At 34.6% G+C, this 10,473-nt stretch overlaps 2 protein-coding genes and 1 pseudogene across 2 annotated transcripts; all 3 read right to left on the bottom strand.

Annotated features, from left to right (window-relative positions):
• Positions 1-1,158: 1,158 nt before the first annotated feature.
• Positions 1,159-3,696, bottom strand: LOC148762316 (pyruvate decarboxylase 2-like). The gene is made up of 4 exons (XM_088806518.1): positions 3,440-3,696; positions 1,727-1,844; positions 1,410-1,598; positions 1,159-1,329 (listed from the first exon to the last, which is right to left on the bottom strand). The coding sequence occupies exons 1-4, from the start codon at positions 3,679-3,681 to the stop codon at positions 1,159-1,161; spliced, it is 720 nt and encodes a 239-aa protein (XP_088662644.1). The 5' UTR covers positions 3,682-3,696.
• A 20-nt stretch (positions 3,697-3,716) lies between these two features.
• On the bottom strand, positions 3,717-5,456 carry LOC148762317 (pyruvate decarboxylase 1 pseudogene; annotated as a pseudogene).
• A 2,615-nt stretch (positions 5,457-8,071) lies between these two features.
• Positions 8,072-9,184, bottom strand: LOC148762318 (dnaJ protein ERDJ3A-like). Its single transcript, XM_088806315.1, has 4 exons — positions 9,155-9,184; positions 8,747-9,043; positions 8,587-8,657; positions 8,072-8,342 (listed from the first exon to the last, which is right to left on the bottom strand). Exons 1-4 carry the CDS (start codon positions 9,182-9,184, stop codon positions 8,072-8,074), a joined length of 669 nt encoding a protein of 222 aa, XP_088662441.1.
• Positions 9,185-10,473: the final 1,289 nt, after the last annotated feature.

The following is a 10,473-nucleotide window of genomic DNA, read 5'->3' on the forward strand; positions in this document are numbered from 1 at the left end:
CTCACAGCCATGATGATAAACTCAGTACCAGACAAGAAGGATCGGGCTGAAGAAAAGAGACGATGAATCTGAGCGCAGCGTTTAGTCAATAAGTTTTTAAATTTCTGTTTAGTTAGTTAAGCCTTGTAATTATTACGTTTTTCTCTCTTACTTTACTCATTAAACCTCTCTATATAAACAGTTGTTTTAGCTTTTGGTTGAATATGAAAATCATGGGACATTATTCCCAATATCACGCCGCCTTGGTTTTGCCCTTTAATCGTCACTCTCTGACACCTTCTGCAGAACACGAAAATGGCCGTCTAGGGCTTGCGCAAAGTAACTCTGGCTGTGACCTCTAGCTGTTTGTAGACCATGTTTCCTCAGAATTTTGCTGTATATACAATGAAAAACACTGGCTAAAAGTATCAAATCTTGCTCACTTTTTAGACCCAGAAATGAAATGCCTGTGACTAATGTCTCTCTATATCTAGTTATGAAGAACAAGTGGAGATGGGGAAGCCCCAAAAAGGTTTCTCTCTTACACATTCATGTTAGCGTCATTATCTTAATGGTGATGATGGCAATGACGTCAATGTCTGTGTTTTGGGTAATTGAAGTGATTCCAGATGGTATAGTGGACAAATTTGAAAGGCTTAGACACCTTGGACAAAATGAGGGAAATCATGTTTGACTTTAATTCCATAGAGATCCATAAGCAGGGGACTGATTATTATTTTTAATTATTTTCTTTACAGTTTAAACCAAAATCACTTTACTCGAGGGAACTGGGAGTTTCCACATGAATGGTAAAACTATAGCTGGACAAGAAATTTGTTCTCTTCTTTAGATGGAAGCCTAGATACTAGGATATGGTCAAACCAGGAGCCATGTTAGCACATTTTCATGGAAAACTTAATATAGATTCTTTTGCTTCAGAGCCAACATCTGGAGTCTGAATAAGAGGCCAGATTTCATTGTATTATTATTATTATATTCATTGTTTAGAAATGAAATCCAAAGTGACTGCACATAAAATATCAGCGAGCACTTCGCAGATCAAACAAATTGTTGATAAATGCAGATTTAACTCCCCATCCATGAACTTATGCTAGAAATTCTCGTATACTTAAAAGAGTTAAAGCTCAATAAGCATCCATGAAAGCAGCGTCCAAGAGTTTACTGAGAATTTGGTGGACGGCTGTTGACAATAGAGACCCTGGTGCCGAATTCCAAGACATCTTTGCGAGTATCATCCTTGTGAACTATCACCTCAATGAAGCATAAGCAGTCCTTCTTGGCTCCTATTGCCATATCAATTGCTTCGATGAGCTCTTCCTCGCAAAAGACCTAGAGACAATAACAAGTTTCGTCAAGAATTTGATTCGATACTATTTGAGCAAATGTACCCCAACTTTGAATTAACTAACCTTGGTTGTCCAGCAGTTTCCTTCGCCATTGTGAATCGCATCGACCAAGGCGGCATAGTCCCAGTTCTTGATCACATTGTATGGTCCATCGTGAATCTGAACTTCAACGGTGTATCCACCATTGTTTATCAAGAAGATTATGGTATTTTGTCCACATCGCAGCATTGTTGACACATCTTGTGCTGTAACCTATGGAATCAATCACCAAGAACATTAGAAACAAGTGAATGATTTTTGACAACAGCATTGGTTTTATATGGCATTCATTTCCCAAGCAAAAATATCGTAACTACAGGGCAAAATATGACTGCAGGTACCTGGAAACTACCATCGCCAATGCAAGCAATGACACGTTTCTCTGGAACAGCCTGTGCATACCCAAGAGTGGCACCAACTGACCACCCAATCGATCCATACTGCATTTGGAATTCATACCTGCAAACAAAACTTTCATATTCAATGCCAAATTCAAAAACCCAACTTTTTTTCCCCTTATTTTCGACTTCTGATTCATAATCTAAGTTGGAAATCAACAGACTACAATGGTGCATCCTAAATTTTAAATTAAGGGTGATTAAACGATAATCATATAGGTCAGGGAATGATTCGAATGAGAACAAAAATTAATCATTTTTAAAATAAAATGAAATTACAACATAAAATTATATTAACAATTTAAATATAAATTTTTACATTTACTAATACAAATAGATATAATACCAGAAAAAATTAATATTAGATTTTCATAAATCACCATAGCAGATTTTATACAATAACGCAAAATATTGTAGTAAAGTTATGCCAAGTGTTCAGACTAAGGTCAATCTAGTTATCCAAGAAATACATGTTAAAGTCAAATCCTCCAACACATATTAATAATAATTTGATTTGAAGAGAAAAAAAAAGTTTAATTGATTCATGAAAAAGAAAATAGGATAAAGGTTTTTTTTAATTTGATGAATTATAATTGTTTGATTGATTAAAAAAAACTTTTTCCAATTTGATTAATGATAGTTTGATTTACTAATAAAAAAAAGTCAAATAATATAATTAGTCTATATACTTTATCAAAATGGTAAATTTAGTTTCTATATAATAATTTGTAAAAATTGAGTACTTATACTTTTTAAAATTAACAATATCAATTCATTAAAAACTTTTTATTATCTATATTGATATGTAATTTAGTTGTGTTGATGTGACATTTTTTTATATAACATTAAATTTAATAATATGATAACGATGATGTGGCATTTTACGAATGATGTAATACTAATGCGATATGATGTGACTAAACAATTATATAGCTTTTATAATTGTAAACGTGAAATTATCTAATATAAGCTAATGATTTTTAAACTGAATTGGAAAAGAAACAAATCAAAATTACCATTTAGGGAAAAAGTGTTTTAAGATAGAAAAGAATTGAATTTTTGTATTTGATAATTTAAAGGAATGAAAAAGAATGTTATGAAATAGATTAAAAATACCACATCATCTTTAATACATCATCATATTCAATACTATATCAACAAAAAAATGTCATATTATCATAAATAATAAAAAAAATTTAATATTATTAACAATTAGACCGACATTATCAATTTTAAACCTTAAACCTTAAACCCTAACTACATAATTTAACCTAAAAAAATAAGAGAGAGTTTTTTTAATTTAATGAATGATAATTGTTTGTTTGATTAAAAAAATAAGAGAAAAGGTTTTTTCAATTTGATGAATAAAAATGCCTCCAAAAAATTTATAAGAAATAGTAGAAAAAACAGAAAAAAGGTCTAACCAACCAAAAAGGAAGGAAAAAAAATTCTAGAATTTGAAGTAATTAATAGTTTTGTTAGAAAGCTTATCACTATTCCAAAAAATATTACTTTATTCAATTAGGGTAGCAAAAATATATGTCAAATTTTATAGACATGATGATAAAAAAAAAAATTAAAAACTGACATGTGGAGGCCGCCACCTCTCTCCCTCCTCCACTGGAAATCAACAAAAGTTTATTCTCTAATACTCACCCACATCCCCTAGGCAATTTCAGTCTCTGGCAGCTAAACCAAGAATCCCCAGTTTCGACAATCACTGCAGTCTCACTAGAGAGCAAATTCTGTATATGTTGAAACAGAATATTAACCCTCAAGAGCTCTCTAGGTGATGCCTCCAAAGGATGCCCTTCAGTAAAAAAAATCCTGTGGTAGTTCTCATAAGCAGTATTATTGTGCTTGAGCCTCTTGGCAAGAGCTCCGAGGAAATCTTTCATCGAAACACTCCCAATCGCAGGCCCATTAGCAATCACTACTCGATCAGGCTGCACAATAATTGCCTTCTCTTTCTTAAGAAGCAGAGAGTAGCCAACAGAGCTATCGTCACTGAAGATAGGTCCAGCAAACAAGTAAGCATCGGCAGATTCAACGATCTCAGCACAAAAAGCAGTGCTAACAGCACCCCAATAGGTCCCAATGAAATGAGGATGATGCTCAGGCACCAGCCCTTTAGCTGATGGCATCACCGCCAGGGCATAACCACTAGCGTCAGCCAACTTAACAAAGGCCTCGCATGCCTTCGAAACACGCAGCTTTGGTCCACCTACTAAAACAGGTTTCACCGCCTTGTTCAAGAACTCTGCTGTTGCCTCAACAGCCGCTTCTAAACACATCTTATTACTCAATCTACACACATTTCCAAAAGAAAAAAGCATTAACGTGACGTAAAAATCAATCACTAAGTAATCTCTAGCTTGACTAGTTGTGGAAAGCAACTCCGCCAATGCTATCAATTGGGCGCAACACCACTGCAAAGTCCCTTGGCGGATGAAAAATATTTCGAATGCCATTGAAACTTTCTTGCGTAAAAGCACAAGAATCACTTTCAAGCATGTAATGAGGGAAGCCAACAAGGTTGCAGACGGATTGGTCAAAGCAGGGGTATTAAGAGACTCTAACTTCAAAGCCTACTTTCAAAACCAACAGGGGAGAGTACATGAACTATTCCTCCATTGCAAAGACTTTATTATTTTGGTTAACCTTCAACTACCCCTATGTTTTTTCTTTGAATATGATTTCTCACTTCATCCTCTGTTTGTCATGCATTGTACTTCAATGCTGGAAGTAGCAGATCTCTTTTTTTGTAATCTGCTACTCTTTTTGCATGACATTCTTGAAGTGTCTTTTGTAATCTCTTCTTGCGAGATCTCTTGTGATTAATAAATATTGTCTTTAAAAAAATAAAAAAATATACTTACTTTGGAGAGAGTGACAACTGAACAGGCTCGAGGCTAAAAGTGGGGTGAGGAATTGCAGCCAAGTTGCAGCTGATGCTGATATAAACAGGCTTGCTTTCTTTCAAAGAAGTTGAAATTGCTGTATCGATCAATTCATGAGCACCCTCCAGTTATTCACCACAGGCTAATAAAACCCAAAAACCCCATATTAATAATCTTGCTAATCAAACCAAACAGCAGAAAAACTATGAAAAAAAGAGGGGAGAGGGAAAACAAAGAAAGAACATTACCTGATAGCAAGTAACAGTCTGGAAACATCTAAGCTCTTGGCTAAAATCAGGTAACCCAATAGCGTGATGAAGAATCCTGTTAGTTCCAAAATCGTTGGAGTTTGGTCCGCCCACAATGCAAATAAGAGGCAGACTTTCACTATAAGCACCAGCGATCGCGTTCAAAACGCTGAGCCCACCGACTGTAAACGTCACAACGCAAGCCCCAACGCCACGTGACCTGGCGTAACCGTCAGTGGCGTATCCAGCGTTAAGTTCATTACAACAGCTGATCAGGTTAAGCTCCGGCTCAGCTATCAAATGGTCAAGCAGTGTCATGTTAAAATCCCCCGGAACAGAGAAAACATCGGTCACACCAACCTGGACGAGCCGTCTAGCCAAGTAGCGACCCAGAGTGGCTTCAGAGGAGTTGATGACGGTGGGGGAAACGGAGCCTTGAATGGTAGCAACAATGCCGTTGGGTGGGCTCCCAACGTCGTTGGAACTCGGTTTACAGACATCAACTGACCCAATCTTAGTATCCATTCTAAAGAACAAATATTTCACCGCTTTGGCGATCAGAGAGCTGGCGGAGATAAATGTAGAAAGAATCAGAGAAACAGAGAAAAAGCTTGATGATTTCTTTTTTCAATGGAATCGGGAAATTTGTTTCTATGTGGAAGTGGAAAAAAAAGGAGAGGAATTTATAGGAAAATGAGTGTGTGGAAAACTTGAGTTATTTATTTTTATTAATAAAATTAACAGTTTAATTTTTAACTTAATACTTTACCAAAAAAAAATTGACTTATGACAGGAATTTAAACGTGATAAAAAAAAACATAAAGATTTTAAAGCTAGAGTGTACTGGTTTTAAACGTGAAAAAATAAACCATAAAGATTTTCTGAAAGTCATACGTTTCTGAAACAATGGTTAATTTGGTGGGTGAGTGGCTTGCCGTCCATAACATAAGCTGTAAAGTTTTCTGCTTTAGGTATGCGATCCCGAGACAATCAAGGCAAAAGTAATCACATTGTTGGAACTGGGTTTCCCTAATTGAAATCTACAGGAATTATTCCATATTTGAGGCAAGAAATTGTCTGAAAACATGCATGAATCTATGTACTGGTGGAACTTAAACGTATGGTATTTAAAATAGTTCTCATAATAGTAATAATTACTAACACACATGCTCCAAAGATAGATACCAACTACTGTGTCAAGTTTTGGCTTTATGAAAAAAAACTTGCAAAGACAAGTGCAGCAGAAACCGCTCTGAATTGGCAAACAGCAAATGCTGTAGTTCACAACTCAGTCTTTCAAGAAAACAGGCTCCAAAGTCTCACAAATCCAGCAAAGAGTCGACACAATTGAAAAAGAAGGTGAACCAAAATACTAAAACCGCCAATGGTATTGGTTTTGGTTCTCCACCGGCAACACCATCTCAGGTGAGTGCTATAGCAGCAACACTAGAATTAGAAACGGAATCAGAACTCTTAGATTTGAGTTCCTCACGACAGTATTACAATGTTGGTTGCTGATAGAAACAAAGCCGATTATATCATAAAATCACCAAAGTCTTTATTTTAGATCTCAATTTTTTATAAATTTATAAATTTATAATAATATACTTAATTATATTTAAAATATATAATAATTAAAATAATTAATAAAAGATTTACATATTCTCTCATTTTTAAATTAAGTGCTTAACAAAGATGTATTTTCTCTTATCTCTCACAATCTTATTAGTTCTTAGCTATTTATCTCTTTTTCAATTAAAAAATATGTAAAAATCAAAATAATTAATAAAAAGACATATTCTCTCACTTTCTTAATTATGTATTTATTAAACCTCAATTTTTTATCATTTCTTAATTTCCACAATACTATTAATTTTCAACAATTTCTCTTATTTTCAATCAATTAACAATAATATGTATTTAATTATCTCTGATAATTAGTTTATATATATATAATTAAATTTTTTTAATTTATATTATCCACTTTTGAATTCTTCTGTTCTCATTTGTTCTTTCTTTTTAACTTTAATTTTTTTAAAAAAATACACAATAAGTCTGTTATGTGAAATATCTTTATAAAGCTATAAGCTTTATTTGCTATTTGCAATAGACATTCAATTATTAGGTACTATTGTTCTAATTTTTACATATTTTTTATTTTAATTTAGTGTTTTTATTATATTATTATATCGTCTCTATTTTATGTAATATTTGATTTATTGAATTAGAAATTTTGATCGTCAATGTTATATTAGTCATTTTAAAAACATAAGACAATTATAATAGCTAAATCTTTTTGGTACTTAATAATTGAAATTCGAATATGTCAAATTGAAAATATGAATTTAGTTATTCAAAGCTAAAACAATAATAATAATAATAATTAAAAATTTAATACAATCTAACAAAGAAACACTTGATAAATTTTTTACAAGTTATAAAAATAATGAATCAAAAATTATTAATAAATATCTCTTAAATAAAAAATTAATAAAATTTTAATATTTTTTTAAAAATTTTAATAAAAAAACCTCATCGCCGAAAACGAGAAATAATCTTTAGGTTGGATAATTCATGCAGAAATGCTAATCTTATGTACTTGGGAAGTAATAAACCATGTGTTAGGCACAGCAAACTGCAGATTGGACATGGCAGGACCGTCGGCACAGAGGATCTATGATCAGAGAAAGTTGAGACATAGAAACATAAACGAATCCAGCCACTGGTTAACTTAAGCAAATCATATCCATTGTTTCAGACCTGAGTTCACTTGTATGATTAAAGACTTTATCTTCTAGTTCCACACAGTCAAATGATAAAATTACTTATTAACTGGGTAACAAGAATGTTAAATGCCACATACGGTCTGGGATTTTCCAGCCCAGATACATGCAATGCTCTTGTAAGCTCCCTTTTCATGATGCAGATGCTCCTCAACTCCTAGAACGTATATGGTGGAAGAAGAACGCCACTCAAGGTGGCATTTGAGACTGGAGCCAAGGTGTTTGGATTGTTTCTGTTGTTTAGATGATTAGGAATTCTAATGATGCTGTGACTCTCCACCATGTACGTGGCATTCGGAAACCAGAACCTGAGTTCATACTTATATATTGACTGGTTCATTTGAGAACAGGCCTCTGTCATGTCCTGGTGAATTGTATGTCTCCATTAAGAACAGAGCCTATGAAGATCTCTATTTCTTCCATGGTCATGTCACCCATATATGCGGCAAAGTTCCCCTTCCGAGGTTTGTAGGCCACCAGGAAGTGATCTGGTGATTTGAATCCGGACTTATCAAATACACTTAAAAATGATGGCTGCTTGGTAGCATCTAAGAGGATATAAGACATGGAATTTCTAGAACCCGAAGCCACACTCTGATTGTCTCCTTGATAGTGATTTCTGTGAAACCTGAAAGTACAAATCATGCCACAAGTAAGATAAATGAATTCATATATAACAGTAGGGTCATTTGACATTTTGAGTAAGCAATCTCCATTCCAAACTTTCAATATGGTGTTAATGGTTGCATCGACATGATTTACCAACAAACTTGATTAAAAGAGACTCCAGCTTGGTAAATGATCTTGGCAAAAAGTTTTGACATTCTTAGCAATCGAATCACCCTTGTATTCTTCCAGAGAACCCTTCTCACTCCCTTTGTATGAATAAACAAACAACCTTGGTGTTCTCCCTGTCCCACAGTTTTATGCTTCCAAATCCAACCTGTTGCAATGGACCAAAAGAAGCTAAGATAACGAAAGCAATGATTAGCAAATAGCAAATTATAGAAATATTTTAAAATGCAACGGTACCTTTATAGCTCCTTGCAATAAACTAGCCACCTCCTCTATGATAGATTCATAATATTGTTTCCCCTGCAATGATGGTGTATAAGATAACAAAAGCCAAGTTATCCCTTGGTCAGCTATTTCTTCTTTGAAGACCTCAGAATTTATGGCTCTGATGCTCTTAGCTGAACTCCTACATTGAGAGTGAGACCTGCTCGAACCACCGAATTGACCCTGATCTTTCATACCACCCCCAAAGAAGCCAGAGAAAACATCGTCTAGATCAAAACCAAAGGAAAATGAGAAAGTCTGGGAACTTCCCTACACGAAAATTAATGCTTAATAACCTACACGAAGGAAATTTCAGAATAAATGGGAAATTCCCAGTAAAACATACTTGGGAAAGGCTTTCGGAATCTCCACGCCAAGAACCTGAGGATAGAGTAAATTCATCAGAAACATTTCGACAAAAAAAAAATTCAGACTGAAAAACTCAAGAACATGCAAACTGCTACTCGATTATTTTCTCAATTACATATGCTGTCTCTCTCATCAAGAGCTCAAGCTCACCCTCAACGCTTTCACCAAAACCTTTCATCCCAATTTTCTTTTAAATCAAATAAATTCTTGATAAATCTCTACAATATTTCCTTTCGTGGAATTTAACAAATGCATAGCACTTGAAAAGAATAAAAGAAGACGACTCATGAATCATAACATGTGAAAATCGAAATCAATTAAGGAACTTCAAATTACAGCATAAATTGGAAGGGGAACGGAAGTTCCTTACCTTGTAAGGCCAAAAGAATATAGGTTGTACGTTGTAGTTTTCTAGATGTGAACAAAGAGAATATTATGGCCTAATATATTTATGGATGAAGTATTAAATACTGAAAGCTAAAGTTTTTTAGAGACAATTGTATGACACTCATGAAAAAGTTTTTGAGGATAGGGTACTATGGTCATGCATGTAAGAGAATCTGGCATGCTATGCATCTTGTTGCGATCAGCCAATGTGTCTTTCTCTGTGTATACTTCATCTTTCAATCTTCAATGGTTAGTGACTATTGGAAAACGCCATTTGAAAATTTGCTTTCTCGCCTGTCTCCTCATGCAAGTCCCCTCAATGCGACAACTGCACCTGCATGTTATTAACCAAGATTTTGACTCCAAACATCTCAAGAATAGGAAGCATTGGGACTCTTTCAATACTGCCTTCTTCCGTGATTCTTTAATGTAATTAAGGAAGTTACTAATCATAGAAAAGCAACATTACTAGATGATAACAGACTGATGTCAATGGAGTTGCGTTAGCACATGCACAGGTGTAGAGGTGCACACCATAACATGCCTAGACTAAAATCTCATATCAGCAACTGCCAAGCTCCTTTCCCTGCTGCCCTACAGGAAAATGGCCGTCTAGTGCTTGCGCAAAGTAACTCTAGCTGTGAGTCTGTGACCCCTAGGCCCTAGGTGTTTGTAGACCATGTTTCCTCAGAATTTTGCTGTATATACAATGAAAAACACTGGCTGAAAGTATCAAATCTTGCTCACTTTCTAGACCCAGAAATGAAATGCCTGTGACTAATGCCTCTCTATACCTAGTTATGAAGAGCAAGTGGACATGAGAAAGCCCCGAAAAGGTTCTCTCTTTCACATTCATGTTAGCGTCATCAGATGGATGTTATGTTACTGGTGATAATGGCAACGACATGAATGTCTGTGTTTTGGGTAATTGAAGTGATTCCAGG

Source organism: Theobroma cacao, chromosome 5 (genome assembly GCF_053813885.1).
Source record: "Theobroma cacao isolate CCN51 chromosome 5, ASM5381388v1, whole genome shotgun sequence".
Classification (NCBI taxonomy): Eukaryota; Viridiplantae; Streptophyta; class Magnoliopsida; order Malvales; family Malvaceae; genus Theobroma; species Theobroma cacao.